Genomic DNA, 22,155 nt, shown 5'->3' on the forward strand with positions numbered 1-22,155 from the left:
GAGACCAGAGGGGCCTCATCCCAGGTCGTGTCACACAGGTATAGTACAGCATGATAGACCTGTTCCATGTTCCATCGTGGCCATCGTAACAGGGGGAGCAGAATCCGCCTGCATGGTGCGTTGAATAACTTTAATCCACTCCAGCACAGCCCGAGAGACCAGAACTGAAGCGAACCCAGGTTTCAGCAAGGAACCCGCCACCATATAGCAGTGGCGGGTAATAGACTCCACCCATCTGTCCGCCGGGTCCCTAAAACACCCGGCATTAGAGTGGCCTTATTCAACCTGGACACAGTGTGGTCCACCTTAGGGGCCACAGTCCAGCGCGAATCCGTGGGAGACGCGAAGGGTTAACGGTACTCATCGACCAGCGATAGTGTGGGTGCCGCCGTGAGACGGGAAGCCTCCCACCCCAGGTGGTGGGGGTACCGTCAGCCAAACAGGACGCTAGCTACACGCGGCACCGCAGTAGAGTCATCCTAGCGAAGTAGCCACATTCGTGGGCAGTGTCCCTGAGGACAGGTCGTTTGCAAGGCCTGGGCGTACGCATAGCTTGCTAAACGCTCGATGGCAGGCTGGGATTCCGTAAGGTTCTCTGTCCTGAAATACCAGGACAACCAGTCCGATTCCCAGCTCCGCAAATGCTGTAGTCTTCTGATCTGACTAACTAAGCGCAGGAACAAATAAAATTCTATCATGAGAAAAAGAAAAAACACTTTTTCAGAAATAAAATGAAATAAGAAAAGTAGAGAGGCTGAGACCGCAGCCCCAGCAAGGGAAAGCCTGTCTACCCCTTAGCTAGGCAAAAGACAAACTGAGTTGAGAATGCTGCTAGCATGAGGGTATGGTCCAGAGTGACAGCCCCCTGTGGGTGTGTACATGCAAATGCTTTTATGTATGATTTTAACAAAAATCTTTTGCCTAGTTTACCCCTATGGATAAGGACAATACCATAAGTGAAGACTGTTTGAGTGGGCGGCGACTGTCAGAGGACATAAGAGAAAATAGAATTTTTGTAAGAACTTACCGTCCTCTGACAGCCGCCGCCCACTCATACAATCTGCACGTCTGGGTATTGGTCTTATACACAGGAGTAAGCTAGGCAGAAGATTTGTTAGAAAACATTCACAAAACCTTTGTATAGACACACCTACACCTCTGGTCCAATACCCCCATCTAGCTGCATTCCCAATTCAGTTTGGTAGCAAGCAGTATAGAGATCCACGAACCCCAAAAGAGGGGTGGGGGCGGCGACTGTGAGAGGACTCAGAGAAAATAATTTTACGGTAAGTTCTTACAAAAATTATATTTTCTCTTATGTCCTCTGACAGTCGCCGCCCATTCATACAATCTGCACATCTGGGACGTCCTAAAAAGCAGTGAGGGGTGGGAAACATAACCGTCAAAAGGCAACGCAGCACCCAGGTCAGAGAAAAGAACCTTATCTGAACCAGAAAGGTAAACACTGGGTAACAAGAAAGCTCAACAGGAGCGAACAAACCCAGGAAAGCAAAATAACCAAGGGGAAAAAACCCCAACAGGAGGAGACAGGTTAAAAACCACCATGTCTCCCCTAAAGCACTGCCGCACTCAGAACTTTGCGGCCAAAAGAGGCATCTGCTGATGCCAGGACATCAAGTTTGTAGAATTTTGTAAAGGTATGCACGGACGACCAGGTCGCCGCTTCCGATTGCGGCCCCCACAAGCGATGTCTGTACTCCCCAATAGTAGCCGAAGCACCCCAGGGACCCCGCAGCCCCCCATACAGTGGTAGAACCGCCACAGCGCCCCCCAGGGACCGGGAAGGGACACAGAGGGACCGCACTGACAAACATGAGGGGGACATTACAGATCCATACCGAGCTGCCATCCCCACAAACAGAGGGCCCACATACACACCCTGACAGATAATGCCATAGACAGAGGGGTAGCATGGTACTCACCGGTCCAGCGAAAACGTGAGTACCGCTCTGCGACAGGAAGCCTCCCACTCTGGGTGGTGGTGCTGTCAGCCGAAAAGGACGCTAGCAACACGCGTTGTACCGCAGTTGAGACATCCCAGCGAAGTAGCCACTTCGCAGGCTCGTCCCTGAGGACAGGAACAGGTCGTTTGCGAGGCCTGGGCGTACACATAACCTGCTAACGCTTGATGGCAGGCTGGAATTCCGTAAGGCTCTAGGATAACCAGTGCGATAAAGTATGGTATGACTTTGTGTGCCGCTCAGGCTCGCCGATGTGGGGTATGCATGTAGATTCCTCCACATCCGCTGCTGGAATTGCTGGCAAGGGACAGGGCCCGGCTCTTGGCTGAGGCTCAAGGGAGAAGAAAGAGGTAATCCCTGATGCCGCACATCCGTGTAGTCCTATGGTGGTGAAAAGTGTAACAACCTCAACCTGGACTCCAACCAGGCAACACCCCCAACACATTTTACTCCGCCCCCCCGGAGCATATTAATGGGGAACAGAAGGGGGAGCAGTAATCGTTGTATTAGGCTGGCCAGGAAGGCTCCCCTCTGGCAGAATACAATACCTCCATTGGAGGAATTCCCCCATCAACACTAACTGTGTTGGTGGGGCAATCAAGCAATTTTCTTCCCTTCAACCTGTGGTGGAAGGAAAACAAATCGATTCAGCTATGGTCTGCTTTAGAGAAACAGATCTGTCAGGTTTACCAGCTTCTTTGAATTTACATGAATGGGACATTCTAGATACTCACTTCTGGTTCATCCCACACGATGAGGGGAATCTTCTGGCTGCACAGCACAGGCTTGTGTCTGGATTCACTGGCCAGCAGGGGGCTCTCCTCCGTCATGGGGTCTTCTGTGCTTATCTGTGCCCACATTGGGTCAGCAGGAATTTCTATTACAATAAATAGTTGGTCCAAGCAATGTCTAACATCATCCTGTGTGTGGAAGAGATAGAAGATACAATGTGACACCTAAAAGAATAATAATAATAAAAAAAAAAAAAAGAACTAGCTAAAGAGAGGGCAAGATTGAGGATATATAATGTATTTACTGGCAACATGTGCAAGAGAGGGTAGCAAACTGGGCAGTAAACACAGGAGAGGAGTACGGGTGATAGGTGTATATGGGGCACTATACACAGGAGAGGAGTATGGGTGTATAATATGGGGTAGTATATACAGGAGAAAAGTACGGGTGTATGATATGGGGCAGTATATACAGGGGAGGAGTATGGGTGTATGATAAGGGGCAGTATATACAAGGAGAGGAGTACGGGTGAATAATATGGGGTAGTACATATAGGAGAGGAGTACGGGTGTGTGATATGGGGCAGTATATACAGGAGAAGAGTACAGGTGTGTGATATGGGGCAGTATATACAGGAGAAGAGTACAGGTGTGTGATATGGGGCAGTATATACAGGAGAGGAGTACCGGTGATGGGTGTATATGGGGCAGTAATTACAGGAGAGGAGTACAGGTGTGTGATATGGGGCAGTATATACAGGAGAGGAGTACAGGTGTGCGATATGGGGCAGTATATACAGGAGAGGAGTACAGGTATGTGATATGGGGCAGTATATACAGGAGAGGAGTACAGGTGTGTGATATGGGGCAGTATATACAGGAGAAGATTACAGGTGTGTGATATGGGGCAGTATATACAGGAGAGGAGTACAGGTGTGAGATATGGGGTAGTATATACAGGAGAGGAGTACCGGTGATGGGTGTATATGGGGCAGTAATTACAGGAGAGGAGTACAGGTGTGTGATATGGGGCAGTATATACAGGAGAAGATTACATGTGTGTGATATGGGGCAGTGATTACAGGAGAGGAGTACAGGTGTGTGATATGGGGCAGTATATACAGGAGAGGAGTACAGGTGTGTGACATGGGGCAGTATATACAGGAGAGGAGTACCGGTGATGGGTGTATATGGGGCAGTATATACAGGAGAGGAGTACAGGTGTGTGATATGGGGCAGTATATACAGGAGAAGATTACAGGTGTGTGATATGGGGCAGTGATTACAGGAGAGGAGTACAGGTGTGTGATATGGGGCAGTATATACAGGAGAGGAGTACAGGTGTGTGATATGGGGCAGTATATACAGGAGAGGAGTACAGGTGTGTGATATGGGGCAGTATATACAGGAGAAGAGTATAGGTGTGTGATATGGGGCAGTAATTACAGGAGAGGAGTACAGGTGTGTGATATGGGGCAGTATATACAGGAGAGGAGTACAGGTGTGTGATATGGGGCAGTATATACAGGAGAGGAGTACAGGTGTGTGATATGGGGCAGTATATACAGGAGAGGAGTACAGGTGTGTGATATGGGGTAGTATATACAGGAGAGGAGTACAGGTGTGTGATATGGGGCAGTATATACAGGATAAGAGTACAGGTGTGTAATATGGGGCAGTATATACAGGAGAAGTTTACAGGTGTGTGATATGGGGCAGTACATGTAGGAGAGGAGTACAGGTGTGTGATATGGAGCAGTATACACAGGAGAAGATTACAGGTGTGTGATATGGGGCAGTATATACAGGAGAGGAGTACGGGTGTATGGTATGGGGCAGTATATACAGGAGAGGAGTACAGGTGTGTGATATGGGGCAGTAATTACAGGAGAGGAGTACAGGTGTGTGATATGGGGTAGTAATTACAGGAGAGGAGTATTGGTGTGTGATATGGGGCAATAATTACAGGAGAGGAGTACAGGTGTGTGATATGGGGCAGTAATTACAGGAGAGGAGTACAGGTGTGTGATATGGGGTAGTAATTACAGGAGAGGAGTATAGGTGTGTGATATGGGGCAGTGAGTACAGGTGTGTGATATGGGACAGTATTTACAGGAGAGGAGTACAGGTGTGTGATATGGGGCAGTAATTACAGGAGAGGAGTACAGGGGTGTGATATGGGGCAGTAATTACAGGAAAAGAGTACAGGTGTGTGATATGGGACAGCATATACAGGAGAGGAATGTGGAGGGTATTGAATTGGGCAGTTAATGTAGGAGAGGAGTTCTGAATGTATAAGAAATGAGAGTCTGTGCAGGGCAGGAGAACAAAGGGTATGATAGAAGGCAGCAAGTGCAGCAGAGGGGGTATAATAGGGGGCAACATACAGGAGAGGAGTGCTGGGGTATGTTAGAGGGCAGCATGTGAAGGAGAAGAGTGCAGAGGGCATAATATGAGGGGATAAGTGTAAAAGAGGAATACAGGGGGTATGATAGAAGGCAGCAAGTGCAGCAGAGGCAGAGGGGGTAATGTAGGGGGCAACATAGACAGGAGAGGAGTGCTGGGGTATGTTAGAGGGCAGCATGTGAAGGCGAAGAGTGCAGAGGGCATAATATGAGGGGATAAGTGTAAAAGAGGAATACAGGGGGTATGACAGAAGGCAGCATGTGCAGGAGAGAATGCAGGAGTATGATATTGTGCAGTTTCATGCAGGAGAGGAGTATGCAACCCATGACACTCTAGGGCCAGGACGCATGGCATCATTCATTGCTATGGTGATGCTGGCAGGCTCGCCTACACAATGGCAATGCATGACTCTGAACCAGGGAAAGTGGTATGCAGGGCTACCCCCAGCATTCAGGAGAAGACAGAAGTCCACCTGCTCCAAACCTCCTCCACCTCCTGCCCTCTGCTGCACTGCTGGAGCCAAAAGGTAGGCTCTGATATAAACAAGGGACTGTGTGATTGGGGGACTTAAAGCTGAACTCCAGGCAGATATAAAAGAATGAAAGCAGCTCTGTAATTAGTATTACATCTTTAAATGTAATTTTTAAAGACAAGCAGTAGAAGTACTTGCATTTGACCTTGTATCAGCCTCCTTCAGCACCTGTACAGCAGGGCTGGAATGTGAGAGAAAGAAGCAGCACAAGAAGCCAATCACTTCAAATCTAGGAAAGAAGCATGCTGAGAGGGAGAAAGAGAGAGCTAACCACTGCGCTGCTTTTCCTTTCACTGTCTAGTCACAGGATGGGGGCATGTCCAGGATGACCTGAAAAAATGGTGGCCATTAAAGAGGACAGCTAGAAAAAAAAATCATAGGAGAGGAAACCTCTGGACTGAAGATAAATGTTGTAGCAAAAGAGGGCTCTTTGATATTTATTGGTCTACTTATGATTATGTAAATTTATCACACTGCTAGTATATATTGGGTTGGTTTTATTCCACTCACCTGATGCATGCTGGCTAAGTGCTGGGAAAGTCTCTGCTGACAGCCCCACAGATGGAAGTAGATGAAACATAGCTGGCCAATGGTGTAAAGGAAATATTTTATTTTATCTTATTACATCTGCTAAATGGATGGAATGATTCACCAGCAACTATATGTGCTTACAGAAATGTAAAGTGAATTTACCATTATACACATGAAAATAACTGATAAGAGGAAACACAAATTGTACAGTTCCGCAACTTTAAAAATAATGCATTTAAAGCGTATTTAAAGCCAAAACATTTTTTTTTTTTTAACCATTTGCTGACCACAATACTTGCAGATAGTAGCCATAACCCCAAAACTATTTTTTTCAGCAGGCGGCCGGCTTTCTCATTAAACCGCTTTCTCATTAAGCCGGCTTTCTCATTAAATCAATGTTTCTCGGGCTTACCGTTTCCATTGGTACGCCTGAGAAACGTTCCAACGGTGCTGCCGACTGCTCCCAGAGGCGATCAAAGAGTTAATACTCTTTGATTGTCTCTATGGCCTTGGAGGACCAGAGCGACATCATGATGTTACTTCCAGTCCAGGCTGGAAGAAAATCATTTTTATTTTTTTTAACAGAAAGATCAAAAAAATGTTTTTATAATCTTTTGCTTTTAAAAATTAAAGAAGGGATTTGGGGTCTTTTTGATTCCAGCTTTCTCCATAAAGAGGACCTGTCATCCTTATTTCTAATACAAGGGATGTTTACATTTCTTGTAATAGGAATTAAAGTGATAAAAAAAATACATTTAAACGGATAGTGTAAAAATAAAAGTAAAATCAATAATAATAATAAAAAAAATTTTTAAAGTGCCCCCCCATCCCTCTGTGCTCATGTGCAGAAGCGAATGGATAAGTAAGTCAAGCACACATATGTAAAATGGTATTTGAACCTTTGAACCACACGTGAGGTATCGCCGAGAAAGTTAGTGCAAGAGCACTAATTCAGGCACTAAACCTCTTCTATAAGGCCCCTTTTTTCACATGGGCGGTGAGCCCGACGGACTCCGTTTTGCTTAGTGGGGATCGATCCACCGATCCCCGCTGAGCAGGTGGATGACAGCTCCGTCTCCGCTTACTTTGCAGAGACAGAGCCCCACTCTACTCTATGGGAGATCAGATGAAAATGAACCACCTGTCTGTTTTCATTCTAACTTATCCAATCCAATCCTCCAGACGGATTGGAAAATAGAGTTTCCATCTGTCCAGATTTCACTGACAGGATCAGATAGCAGCAGCTGTCCGCTGACATCCACTGCTCCATAGGACTGCATGGAGCATTCCAGGTCCGCCTGATAAAACTGACATTGAATGACCCTGATGGCGTTGGCTACACGCTGACGAAACACGTCGGGACGTAGGATCGCAATCACGCCACTTCCAGCTCTAGGTGGAACGCAGTTGGAACGCGGAAGCGGCGTTCTTCACCTGGAAACCGCAGCTTTTATTTCTCTATGTCGATTGCAAGCAACTTATATGTAAGTGCATTTTATTTATCCAATAAACGCCATGTTATACGTACTTCACCATGAGAGCCTTCCTTGTCTTTCCTATCCCTGCTAACCACGTCACACGAGAGGATCGTTTTTTGGTCATAAGGATCTAAAAGGCGGATGTTGAAGGTGCTGGAGGTGTTTACTGGAGAATTATACATATCGGTTTTTCTTGCCATTACCCTGTACCAACAGCTTTTGAGTTACGGCTATAATCGACCCCCTGTAATTAAGTGGTCCGTTCATTTCAGTAAGCAGTTTGTGCACACTGGGTGGTCTTGATCTGGTGGAGGTGTGGAGACATATTAAGAACTGTGCCATTAAGAACATCTTGGAATCAAGAGACTATTTAAACCATTCACATATTTGCTATTTTATATTGTTTTGTTTTATTGCTATTGCGCTTTTATTATGGTTTAAATTTGGTACCATTTACCCATTTATTACTTGCACAATTACCAAGTGTGTTTGATTGGTTGAGCGCGGCCATTTATACATCACTATATAAGTTTCTCACATTCACGTTTACATTGTAGCCCCCAATAGGAATAATTTCCATACAAATTGACAATTTTCTTTATTCACTTATTTATTCATTCACATATATTTATTTTTCCTTTGCGTGGGTGTTTTTGGTGCTTAACACCAATCCTATTTTTCACAAGAGTATACAGCGGTTTAACAGGACAGACTCCACTCAGAACAGGCCTTGCCATGGTCGACCAAAGGAGTTGAGTGCACGTACTCAAATCCAGAGGTTGTGTTTAGGAAATAGACGTATGAGTGCTGCCAGTATTGCTGCAAAGGTTGAAAGGGTGGGGGGGTCAGCCTGTTAGTGCTCAGACCATACGCTGCACACCGCATCAAACTGGTCTGCATGGCTGTCATCCCAAAAGGAAGCCTCTTCTAAAGATGCACAAGAAACCCCGCAAACAGTTTGCTGAAGACAAGCAGACTAAGGACATGGATTACTGGAACCATGTCCTGTGGTCTGATGAGACCAAGATAAACCTCTTTGGTCCAGATGGTGTCAAGTGTGTGTGGCGGCAACCAGGTGAGGAGTACAAAGACAAGTGTGTCTTGCCTACAGTCAAGCATGGTGGTGGGAGTGTCATGGTCTGGGGCTGCATGAGTTCTGCCAGCACTGGGGAGCTACAGTTCATTGAGGGAACCATGAACATGTACTGTGACATACTGAAGTGGAGCATGATCCCGTCCCTTCAGGGACTGGGCCGTAGGGCAGTATTCCAACATAACAAAAACCCCAAACACACCTCCAAGATGACCACTGACCATCTAAAGAAGCTGAGGGTAAAGGTGATGGACTGGCCAAGCATGTCTTCAGACCTAAACCCTATTGAGCATGTTTGGGGCATGCTCAAAACGTAAGGTGGAGGAGTGCAAGGACTCGAACATCCACCAGCTCCGTGATGTCGTCATGGAGGAGTGGAAGAGAACTCCAGTGGCAACCTGTGAAGCTCTGGTGAACTCCATGCCCAAGAAGGTTAAGGCAGTGCTGGAAAATAATGGTGGCCACACCAAATATTGACACTTTGGGCCCGATTTGGACATTTTTACTTAGGGGTGTACTCACTTTTGTTGCCAGCGGTTTAGACATTAATGCCGGGTGTTTATTTTTACATAGTTACATAGTTAGTGAGGTTGAAAAAAGACATCAGTCCATCCAGTTCAACCTATGATGTGTGTGTGTGTTTGCTGTTAACCGTACATTGTATACCCCTGTATGTTGTGGTCTTTAAGGTGCCCATCTAATAGTTTTTTGAAACTAATCGATGCTCCCTGCTGATACCACTGCTTGTGGAAGAGAATTCCACATCCCCACTACTCTGACAGTAAAGAACCCCCTATGTATTTTAACCACTTGCATACAGTGCACTTTCACCCCCTTCCTGCCCAGGCCAATTTTCAGCTTTCAGCGCTCTCACACTTTGAATGACAATTGCGCGGTCATGCTACACTGTACCCATATGAAATTTTTATCATTTTTTTCACACAAATAGAGCTGGTGGTATTTAATCACCTCTGGGTTTTTTATTTCTTACAAAAAAAAAATGAAAAAAGACAGAAAATTTTGAAAAAAAAATTTTTTTTCTCCTTCACTGATGTGCACTGATGAGGCAGCACTGATGGGCACTGATAGGCTGCACTGATGGGCACTGATGAGGTGGCACTTATGGGCACTGATGAGGTGGCACTGATGAGGAGGTACTAATATGCCGCACTGATGAGCACTGATAGGTGGCACAGAGGTGGCAATGAGAGGCGGCACTGATGGGCACTGACAGGCGGCACTGATGGACACTGACGGGTGGCACTGATGGACACTGAGGGGCAGCCACATCAGTGTCCAAACTCAGTGCCCATAGTGCTGCCAGTCAGTGCCCATCAGTGCCTAGATGAGCAGACACTGATAGGCACTGACTGGCAGCACTATGGGCACTGATTGCGGGCACTGTGGGCATTGATGGTGGGCAGTTATGGCACTTTATTCCACACTTGTGTAATCAGTGCACTGGTGATCAGTGCCCTGATTACATTTCCCTGTGTCCCCTATGAGGAGGAGCCGCTGATCTGCTCTCCTCGCCTGACAGTGTGAGCCGAGGAGAGCTGAATAACGGCACTTCCTCATTTACATGTGATCGGCTGTGATTGGACACAGCCGATCACATGGGTAAAGAGTCATGTCATTGACTCTTTTCCGAGATCAGGATAGCGCCGTGTCCTAGCAGCATGGCGCGGTCACGATCGCCGCTCCGCTTGCCCCCGGGGGCGCGCGAGAGAGGCTGTTCTGGTGTGCCGTCATATGATGGTGTCCCAGGATAATAGGTACACCGCTCCGCCGTCATTTGACGGCGGGCGGGTAGTAAGTGGTTAAGGTTAAACCATTTTTCCTCTAGTTTTAGTGAGTGGCCCTGTGTCTTACTGTATTCCCTTTCTCTGAAAAGTTTGTTCCTTATGCTAGGGTCGCCAGTACAGTATTTGTACATTGATATCATATCCCCCCTCAATCGTCTCTTCTCCAGAGAGAATAAGTTCTAGCCTATTCTTTCCGAGGACCGGTGCCCAGAACTGGACAGCATACTCCAGATGTGGCCGGACTAGAGTTTTGTAAAATGGGAGAATAATTTCTTTATTTCTGGAGTGAATCCCCTTTTTTATACATGCCAGTATTCTGGTGGCTTTACTTGCAGCGGCTTGGCATTGCAGCAGTTTGTCTTTTCCATCTTAGATTCACCCAGAAGATCACCGCCTAGCTTGCGTTTTTTTTTACATTTTTCAACATTAAACCTCATCTGCCATGTAGTTGCCAAACCCATTATTTTATTCAGGTCTGCTTGTAAGGTTTCCACATCCAGCCCTGCTTAGTTTAGTATCATCCGCAAATACCGAGGTTGTGCTAGATATCCCCTCCTCTAGATTGTTTATGAATAAATTAAACAAGATTGGCCCCAGGACAGATCCTAGGGGTACCCCACTTTCCACACCCGCCCAATCCGAATACATTTTTGAGGGGATAGCAAATTTACACTGTTATACAAGCTGTACACTCACTACTTTACATTTACAAAGTGTAATTTCTTCAGTGTTGTCGCATGAAAAGATATAATAAAATATTTACAAAAATGTGAGGGTGTACTCACTTTTGTGAGATACTGTACATAGTTAGTCAGGTTGAAAAAAGTCAATCTGGCTCAACCAATAAAAAAGCAAAAACCCTACCAGTAAAGAAAACCCAACCGTACAATCCCATATACACAATCCTATACCCGCAGTTGATCAAGAGGAAAGGTGAAAAAACCCCAGCAAAGCATGATCCAAATTCCTTCCTAATCCGAAAGGCAATCGGATATCCCCTGGATCAACTTTACCTATAAATATCTCGCCACGAACCTTGGTATCCTCCTCAGGAGCCGAACCTGCTAAAGGAGCTGCATGTAGGACTGTGCAAACAGAACTGTCTTGAAGAAGGATACCACCACACTCAGAACCTGTATGCAAAATGGGAGAGAGAACAATCTGTGTGACAGCAGCCGGTGAATCATGTCCTTTTTTTCCATTAGGTTTGTCCAGAGGAAGGGCCACCCTGGTCAGAAATAGAATTAGACCTAGGTAAATCAATTCTCTGGACAGGGATAGGGGGGACCTTAGGTAGTTCAGACATCACCGGAACCTTTGCAGGAATTAAATCCGCACAAGGAGACTCAGGACCTAAAAACCTGAAAAGGACAAGCTTTGTCCCCCTTTCTGGGTACCCCCAAAATAATGATTTTGTGGATCCCCTTGACGCTCATGAAGGAGGTCCACGAGGCTGAAAACCAGCAAAGATGTCCCCCCCAATAATGGGTGAAAGCAGACCTTCATGCTGAAGGGGTCATGTCTGCGGGTCCAGAGAAGCTAGCTCTAGGCTTACCAGACCAAGGATTCTTGGAACCTCCTGGGAAGATTTGAAAGATATATTTCCCTTATTCTTCATCCCAGAAGCACAAGAATCTTCTATGTGCTGAGAAGGAGGACCCCCTTCTGGGACAAGGCTCCTTCCCTTTGCTAGACTATGGAAGGATGGAACTCTTCCCCCCTGTGATACCCTTAATGATGTCATCCAGGGTAGCTTCAAACAGGCGATCGTCTTGAAAGGGCAGATCAATGAGAGCTTTCTTAGAAGCTTGGTCTGCAGACCAATTCTTAAGCCACAGCACGCGCCTAATCACCACCACCACCACCACCGAAACAGAAAGTTTGGACAGCACAGGAGCTGTATCCAAAGCTGCATCACAAATAAACTGCAGCCCATGGACCAACTGGTCCACTAAATCAACATAAGCAACGTGGACCTGCTCAACCCCCCAGGCCCTGGCACAAAAGCTTGGCCCATTCAGTAAGGGTCTGAGACACCAGGGCTGAGGCAAAGACTGGCAGCAATGTCAAACCAGGCATAGTAAACATGCGTGCTACAGCCTCTGCTTTCCTGTCAGCCGGGTCCTTAACCTCCCTGGCGTTCTGATTATGTCAGAATTTTTGATCTCAAAGAGGTACATTGTTTTGCATGGAAATCTATTGTTTTAGATTTTAGGCCTGTAATTCTTAGGAATAACTCACTTAAATCTGTCCAAACAAGAGTCTAGTAGACATCCCGGGTATGATAAAGTTTGAAACACTAAATCATAAATGATAATATAATAATAATAATACATTTTATTCAATAATATAATCAAACCAAAAACACTGAAATGTGTACAAACAAGGGGTGCGATATTACTAGTCACTGTAATAAAGATTTTGAAACCTGGGACTGCACAAAAGTCCAACGTCACAATAAGGACATAGAATCTGGTTTCTTTTCTTAATTTCCTTCCACTGTCATCTCTCTTAGAGCAACAAACCACGCACATCCTTGTAGGTGCTGACTTTTTCTCAGTTGGTGGAATGTAGTCCATGAAGTGACGATCAGTCAGGCGTTCCGGGTTGACAACGCCAACAGCACGACGTTAAGATCTAGTCAAAGACATTGATGGTGTTTGGAAATTCAGAAAGATATGTTTGGCAACTTTCCAAATGAAGTCCGACTGAATCACAGGCTTGTCAATCTTTTTTTTGAGCCGAATGTAGGCATTCCACAAGCATTGCTTAAGAACGTGTCTGAAGATCTTCTTATTTCTTACTTCTTCTTTTGCTGTTTCCTCATTGCTGGGTGGAATGTCATTGCTTGGTCGGCTCTGTCGACACCTCCCATGGTGTTGTTGTAGTGTTATCACTTCTTGTGGCTTCATGACTTCTTTCCCACCTTTCATGCACTGTACTCATTAGGCACACATTTTCTTGGCCCGCCATCGCAGTGCCATCATTTTGCCAGGCAACCATTTCAAGCAGCTGTCTTGAGCTTCTTTTCGCCAAACATTGGCGGCATGTCGTGCCGGTTAGCCCTTACGGTTCCATAGGCATCGGTTTTGTTTTGCAGTAGAACCTCATGAAGTTCAGGAGATGTATAAAAGTTGTCAGTTGTTACACAATAGCCCTGATTTCGCAATGGCTCAATTAGTGAAAGAACAGATGTTGCCATTCCATAATTGCTGTAAAGTTGATTGAATTTTGTTCCTTTTCCAGTGTATATCACTGAATTCCAAATGTAGCCAGTTGGAGATTCACATAGCATGTAGGATTTTATGCCAAATCATGCCCTCTTTGATGCAATGTATTGCACCCAGCTGAGCCTTCCCTTGTAGGCCATTAGACTTTAATTTATGCTGACTGCCCCCTAGCAACAATAGGTTACAGTTATAATAGATCCCGCAGCAGCCAGCATCATAGACTCCCCAGCACCCTTTGCCATTACATACATTCAGTGCTGGAACTGTGTTCCCGCTGAAAAAAAAGCCCTGGTGGTCACATGACTGGAAGGCGGACCCACGGGGTCCCAATTTTTAGACTGAACCGAGAGCTCTGTCTGTGTGAGTGCACTTTAAGCACATAAAAATCAGCCGCCCAGCGATCTAGTGTATGGGTGTTAAAGAAGATTAAAGAATAGTTACATAGTTTGTGAGGTTGAAAAAAGACATCAGTCCATCCAGTTCAACCTATGATGTGTGTTTGCTGTTAACCGTACATTGTATACACCTGTATGTTGTGGTCTTTAAGGTGCCCATCTATAGTTACATAGTTAACACTATGTAATACTTCCACCCTTACTATCCAAAATAAATGCTCAGATCTTATAAATTGTCCCTGTATAAAAAGTAAGAAAAACATAGCCTACTAGCCCATGGAGTCCGGCGTTTTCTTGCTTGTAGGGAATGTTCTCCCTACACTGCTCCTTTACAGTACCACCATTTTGAATTTATTTCTGATGCATGCGCAGAAAAGCTGCAGGGATCCTTGCCAGGTCTACAGGACTTGGCAGGTAAGTGCATCTTGTCTGCACACAAGCAAAGACACACCATGGACTAGGGTTGCACTGATACTGTGTTCAAGTACTCACCATTACCCATTACCGATACCTTTGCGGTCTAATTTAAGCCCATACAAAATGCATGGGCTCAAAAAGCACTGCAAAGAATCGCATGCTATTTGAACAGGAATGCAGTGCAATTCCTGTCTGAATCAAATGCGGTTTCCCGCACCACTCCTGTGTAAACCCAGGCTGGAGTCACTATGACAAGCCTGGGTTCACGCACAAGCGGTGCAGGAAACTGCATGTTATTCGGACCGGAATCGCACTGCATTCCTGTTTAAATCACATGGAATTTTTCGTTTGGTATGGGCTTAAATCGCACCACAAAGGTATTGGTTTTATGTATCGGAACATTTGCACAAATACTCATACAAATGCTTAAAATGGGCACCAATACCAATATCAGTGCAACCCTATCGCAGACACCTGCCAGTAAATTGGTAGACATCTACGCCCTTTCTGCACCTGCACAAAATCCTGCCATCTGCCTCCCGGGATTAGTGACGTAGAAATCACAGAAGGCAGGCATGCACATAAACACCGCAATGAATCCCAGGGTGACCCGCGGCAATCGTGTGCATGCACGCATCTAAGTGAGAATGATGGAAAAAAAATCTATTAAAATTTTTTTTATTTTTTTCAATTCTATGATAGGAAGATGAGAGAAAGCAAGAGAGAGGAGGCAGGGAAGGGAGGAGAACCATAAAAAAGGGTTCAGGTCTGCTTTAATGTTAATGAATATTTAAATGTATATATTCAGGGGGAGAAATTGAAATGTGAATCCCCAGAGAGTTAACAAGCTGAATCACTGTATGTATGTGCTCCAAGGTGGGGGGACATTGATTGGAACAGAGACCATGGTATTTAACTCGGCTCATTTGAAGATCAGAGAAGGGTTTGAATTATTTAGTAGGGTGTAGGTCATTCTGAATTGAAATCCAGGTTCTGCAAGATATAGATGTGTGTGGGTTGGGTTCGATTTTTTTTTTTTTTAGAAGAACCCCCATTTGGATCTAAACATTTAACAGAGGTAATTGGATTTCCATATCATGGGTCAGAGGTTCCAAAGATAGCATTTTATGCTGAGTAGCTGAACAGAAACCCAAACACAGACTTATTTGTAGTAATCAGGCAGCTAATAATCAGATAATTTAAGCAGCAAAAATAAAGTGATGTTCAGCCTATAGAATGTTTTACAATATCATGCAAAGCTTCTAAATATTAATGCATATTAGACACGATGGGGTCTATTTATAAAACATTTGTTAGATGACTGTCACACACATCAATGCAGGCTGGGTCATTTCTGTAATCGATTAACCCCTATGATCGTCAGCTCCACCTAGTGGCCAAAATGCAGTATAGTTTCCTGAAATACCCAAATGAGAAGATATACTACATTTTGGCCTGTAGATGGTGATGACAATCATAGGAATTATTCTATTACAGAAATTACAGCCACATTTCTGCAACCTGCAAGAAGGTGTGTGACATTTGTCCAATAAATCTTTTATAAATTGACCTCTATATATTATATAATAAAACGTGGGGAATTACTACTTCAACCAAACATATTACAGCTCCATAATTTCTGTACAAGATTAACCCCTATGATGGTCAGCTCCATCTAGTGGCCAAAATGCCGTATACATTCTATATTGTAAGCTGTAACGAGCAGGGCCCCCTAATTCCTCCTGTATTTAACTGTATTCCCTCATATTGTAAAGAGCTGCGCATACTGTTGGCGCTATATAAATCCTGTATGATAATAATAATATGGTTTCCTGAAATACCTAAATGAGAAGATATACCACATTTTGACCAATAGATGGTAATGATAATCATAGGAACTAACCGATTACTGAAATTACAGCCTAATTTCCTGCAACCAATATGTGTGACATTCATTCAATAAAGCTTTTATAAATCAACCTCTATATATTACCTAATACAGTAAAACGTAGGGAATTACTACTTCAACCAAATAGATTACAGCTCCATAATTCCTGCAATAGATTAATCCTTATGATCGTCAGCTCCATCTAGTGGCCAAAATGCAGTATAGTTTCCTGAAATACCTAAATGAGAAGATATACTACATTTTGGCCTGTAGATGGCGAAGACAATCATAGGAATTAATCTATTACAGAAATTACAGCCCAAATTTCTGCAACCTGCAAGAATGTATGTGACATTCGTCCAATAAATCTTTTATAAATAGACCTCTGTGTATTATGTCATAAAAAGTGAGGAATTACTACTTCAACCAATGATATTGTAGCTTGTTTTTAAAGCAAGCTTCTCAAAAATAAAACATTAATTCCATCTAGTCACCCATTCTACCAGCAACTGTATACATTATCAAGTATTCCCCTTATTGGCATGGTTCTTTTGCCCTTTTAACAAAGCCAGGGCCTGATGAGACCTAAGCAATGCAATTCAGCAGTGCGTGGCACGTCATTATGCTCAACCCCCAGCACAGTCCCATGTGTTCCCTACAGGCTGTAATAGGAGTCAGCAAATGGGTGTTTTTGGCAGTACCATGGACTTCCTATTCAGTACAATTCCAGCAACAGTCAACTTGAACTTGTACCAGTGAGCAATACAAGTTGGAAGTTCTTGACTGTCAGTAAATATGGGGGCAGCAGATTTTTTTTTTTTTTGCCCAGTGAGATTATGTTCTGCATGTGTGCAATACTGGGGGGTCAGTAACACACCTTACCTCCTAGGGTGACAATGCTCACTTACTGTACTGGAGCTATGTTGTCACCCTAAGACAGGAAGTGTGCTAGGACTACAGAACCCCCCCCCCTATGTCATCTTTATAATATAGAGGAGGTGTTCTATAGTCTACAGAGGAAACTGGGAGGGCTGGAACGAAGACTTGAAATAATACACAGAGCAGAACTGCTTTCTGGCAGGATCAACGGGTATTATTTAGCACTTATCAAACAGAATATAACAAAACACTCTGAATTGTATATTCAGCGGACAAAAAGGGAGCCAATAAGATAAGTTTACTGTTATGGTTTGCATTCACTTAAAGTAATATTAAACGCATACTGTTTTATTAGCATTATCCCTTCTATTTCTGTATATGATCAAGGGCACTGTAATTATTTTAATTTAAAAAACATCCAAGTACCTTTTTTCAATATACAGCTGTCACATGACCCAGATCTTTCCCAGCCTGTCTGCAGGGAAACATAAGCAGGAGGAGCTTCTAGTCCTCTGCTGCTGGTCACATGTTCAACCCCCCCCCCTCCCCCTCCAAAAAAACAAAACAAAAAAAGCTTTTGGAATACAGAGTAAAAATAAATATCAATAAACGGTTATAAATTGTCATAGAAATACATATTTTGGATCAAATCTTTATTATTTCTTGGCAATAACATGGTATGGGCGGATTTCTGCCAATCACTGGCTGTGGTACTCCCCTTCAGCCTGTGTCTTAGAATAAGAGAAAGGTGAAGCCTCCATTAATCTACATGTAATATCCCACCCCAATTGTGTTTAGCTGGTTAGTGGGCATGAAAGAGGGAGGGAGGGAGTGTGCTGTAATTTACCACTGTGTATACTCCCACATGTGGGACTTACATAATGTAAGTCTATGTGGATTGCGGATGTCAGCGGATGACACCGCTGACATCCGATTTTCCTTCCTTTCCGTTTTTTGAACGGAACAAAAATAGGGTTCTGTTCCGTTCCAAAAAACGGAACAAAACTGACAGGAAGAAAATCGGATGTCAGCGGATGGTATTCCGCTGACATCCGCAATGCCATAGACTTACATTATGTCCGCAAATCATCCACAAAAAAATAGGATGATTTGCGGACATACGGAGCGCCCGTGTGAAGGGGCCCTAACACTGACAGGAGCGAATACAATGATCAGCTTTTATTTATTAATTTGAAACCTTTATTCCAAAAGGGAAAAAAAACAGTTTGCTGTAACTAAAGTGTGAACTAGAGTTTGAATTCAATTTGTTAGTGTATCAAATCGGCTATGACATTTAACACTTCTCTCCCCCCAGACTGACGATGCTGTCGCCTGCTGTGCCTCCTGTGCTCATTCATTTAGGGTTGTGTCTCACAAATACAGGAAGAGTATTACTGGCCAGATCACCAGGGGAAAACAGAGGGGAAAAAAGCCAAAGAATAGAAAACCCATTCAGCCACCACATCTAATGAATGGTAAGCTGCAATATATTACATTTTTGGTTTTGGGTTTAGTATCGATTTAAAACTGCTGTGTGTGTGTAGGCAGCAGATAGGAGATTCCTTCATTAAAAGGAAACCAAATCCTATACTCTCTACTACAATGTAGCCCGTCTATGAACATTTAGGATATTTGAAAGCATCAACAGGAAACTTAACAGATAAAACAGATACACAATATATTATATTATAACCCTGCTTGTTTGCAGACTATTGATACGATCAGGCATTAGGATAAGAAAAGGGATTTTTCCTATCAATCCCCATATGTAGACAATAGATATTCTGTTGGTGTAAAGGATACAGATGGGGCATTTCCACAGCTCTTAGACCGGTCACTTATGCCCAGAAGGACGTTGTACTTCATGAAGGACTTGTTGGCTGCTGCCAGCATGATGTCAGTGTTGGTATTTATCTATCACGATGGATAGATAATTAGAATTAGAACCAGAGACGGGGGATCCAAATCTTAAATCCATGTATTCTACCCACCTTTTTCTGTTGTTGATTGAGGATTAGGATGATCACGGCTGTGACAAAGACAGCGGTTAGGGTGACAGGGATACTGGTAACCCAGCTTTGACCACTGGTAAACATCTGAACGGTGGAGTAGAGATTGACCCAAATGGAGATATACAGGATCTGGAAGGTTATAAACATGTGAATTTAGGACAGCCCATGCCAAAAAAAATATTTTCTTAAGCTGACAATACACCAGTAGAATTTTGTTTGAACGTTTGTCCAGAAATTCTGAAAAATTGTTGATCAGAGCATTCGATCTTGCCATCATTGTGTCAATGAATTTAGTTCCAATACCCTTAAAATTTTGTCCAGACATGCTTTTTGAATGAAATCCCAGACATATTTAACAGGCTCATATTGTGCATAGAATATATACCATTTTACCCGAGCGAAAACCACATTCCCAGTTAAAATGTAATTCCTGCTCATTCAAATTTTCTCATGACTACTGTTGAAATTGATCGTTGATTTGACCCCACTAACCATTAATCTTATTATTGTTCCAAAAACAAACATTTGAGGGGGAATTCTTCTGGTGTTTGTTCAGCTTTACTTTTTTCATGATCTATTTACAATAAGCACTCATTGTACTTAAAAAGGAATATCACATTCTCCAAACTGTTTACCAGTTATCACGACTAGGCTGCATAAGTTTTGCTTTAAACTCCCTTTTTGACTGATGAAGTGTGTGTTCATTTCAGTATACATTACTGGACCTGGAATGGTGGGTCATCAATCCAACTGAAGCTGCTTACTATCTGAGCAAAAAACAACATTCCTTGTTTGATTTTTCTCAAAAATAACATTCTTGGCCACATAACTTCTGCTCTATGAATGTATTCTGTACCATTCTTGGTAAACTCTAGAGGAACCTTTCTCAACTAGGGTTCCATGGAACGCTAAGGTACCTCCAAAGGTTGGCAGGGGTTCCTTGAGCAATGATCAGTTTTTGTCCCATTGACACTATTGATCTTTGTAGCTATCTGTAAGGGAGCGGAGATGGATTCTTCCCAATGACTACAAGTGTAAAACTGGCCATACATGGATTGAAATTTAGCCAGTTCAACAGGGATCGGCCAAATATTGAACAATGTATGGGCACCCTGGTTGTACACAAGTCAATCTTTCGACCAACTTGTAAACAACCAGCATGTAAGGTTTTTCCCGATTGATTAGTGCCGCCAGCTATAGCCAGCAACACTAATGGTGTTCTGCCAGCAGGGAAGGCTCTCCGCAGGCAGAACACAATAGCGCTGCGGGACTAACTGTGTTGATGGGGCTATCTAGCAAATTTCTTTCCTTCCGCCCATGGACGATTCAAACCATGTATGGGCAGGCTGAATGTACCCAAGTCGATTGATTAACTTAGTTAAACCAGCCTACTGGATTCACTTGTGATTATCGCTATGGCTGCTATGGCCAATAGCAATAATCACTGTTTTCTCCCAGTGGGGGGCGGCCTCCCCCACCTGCCCCCACTGGGAGCAGACAATTGCTCGGCAGGAGGGATTCCCCTGTTAAGCACTGTCTGTGTTGATGTGAGAATTGTGCAAATTTCTTTCCTGCAAACCATGGGGGGGGGGGGGGGGGGTGATGGCACTTGGGGTGTCATCCCTGCCAGGAGAACACAGTGATTATTGGTTGCAGCTGTAGCCGCTGGCAATAATTGCATGTAAAAATTCAGCATGCTGATTGTACCCAAGTCGATTGATGAACAATCAGCATGCCCATAGATGGTTTGAATCTCAGCTGGCCCCGGCTTAAGGAGCATTCTTCCCACTGACCATCAAACGAATGTACTGTGAGTTGTAGATACAGTAATTATTACCAGAGGTTCCCTGAGACTGGAAAGATAAGTTGAGAAAGACTGATGAAGAGACTATATTTTGTGAAGATCCCAGGAGGTCAACAATTTCTGGGATGCTGTAACCAGCACATCTGGAGTCTACTCATTCTAAAATTTGGTTGAAAAACTGACCCTCTTCATATCAGAGGTGCATGAGGCGGCAATGTCTGGCTGAAGCTCCGCTCCTGACAGACTGATAACCGCATATTACAGGGGACTACTGCTTGCTGAATTCAACCTATTTTGCCCTAAAAGGTAGTTAAAATGGTCTGGAACACAGCGGTATGGTTTTAGTTGGGAACCGGCACAAAAATAAGACTAAATCCCTTAAAGAGACACTGTCCCGCGCTCCTGGCAAAATGGCGGTGGCTATTGTTAATACCTCAGCTGCTGCAGGTGTGACTGTACGCCCTGTGAGGCCTGTCCAGTGTTCCATTTCCCCTCAGATTTCTGGGTCTCTCTCTCAGCAGTTTGACCAGAATATATCCTCACAGGGAACAATATACAAAAACAATGAGGCAGAATCCCCAGCGTGGTAACAGCAAATGGAAAATAGGTTTCAAAAATGATTGTCTCAAACATCTGACCACATTACAAATAGCCTCACTAAGGAAATAAGAGACTTGGGCTTTAGGTTATCTGACCTTGAAAACAGAGTGGAGGATATAGAAAATGATTCCCAAACTTATACTTCAGAAATGGAGTCTCTTAAAGATGAAAATCTTTTACTACAATACCGCCTGGAAGATTTTGAAAATAGGGCTAGGCGCACTAATTTGCACATTAGGGGCATCCCTGAATCTGTAACTGACTTACAAGCCAATATGTTGGCACTTTTTCCAAGAATTACAGCCCACTATTCCAGCAGATCGTCTGGAAATGGACAGAGTCCACCATGCGCTTACACCCAGGAAACCTGAT

At 44.0% G+C, this 22,155-nt stretch overlaps 1 protein-coding gene across 1 annotated transcript in view; it reads right to left on the bottom strand.

The window, feature by feature from the left end:
• The window catches only part of TMEM268 (transmembrane protein 268), a 125,386-nt gene that overhangs the window by 26,403 nt on the left and 76,828 nt on the right, over positions 1 to 22,155 (bottom strand). Inside the window, exons 5-8 of the mRNA XM_082264292.1 lie at positions 19,359 to 19,508; positions 19,171 to 19,281; positions 6,162 to 6,233; positions 2,717 to 2,902 (exon numbers count right to left, since the gene is read on the bottom strand). Coding sequence (XP_082120418.1) covers positions 2,717 to 2,902; positions 6,162 to 6,233; positions 19,171 to 19,281; positions 19,359 to 19,508 — 519 coding nt within the window. The remainder of the gene's footprint in view (positions 1 to 2,716; positions 2,903 to 6,161; positions 6,234 to 19,170; positions 19,282 to 19,358; positions 19,509 to 22,155) is intronic.

Source organism: Pelophylax lessonae, assembly GCF_965119305.1.
Source record: "Pelophylax lessonae genome assembly, chromosome: 7".
In the NCBI taxonomy this organism is placed as follows: Eukaryota; Metazoa; Chordata; class Amphibia; order Anura; family Ranidae; genus Pelophylax; species Pelophylax lessonae.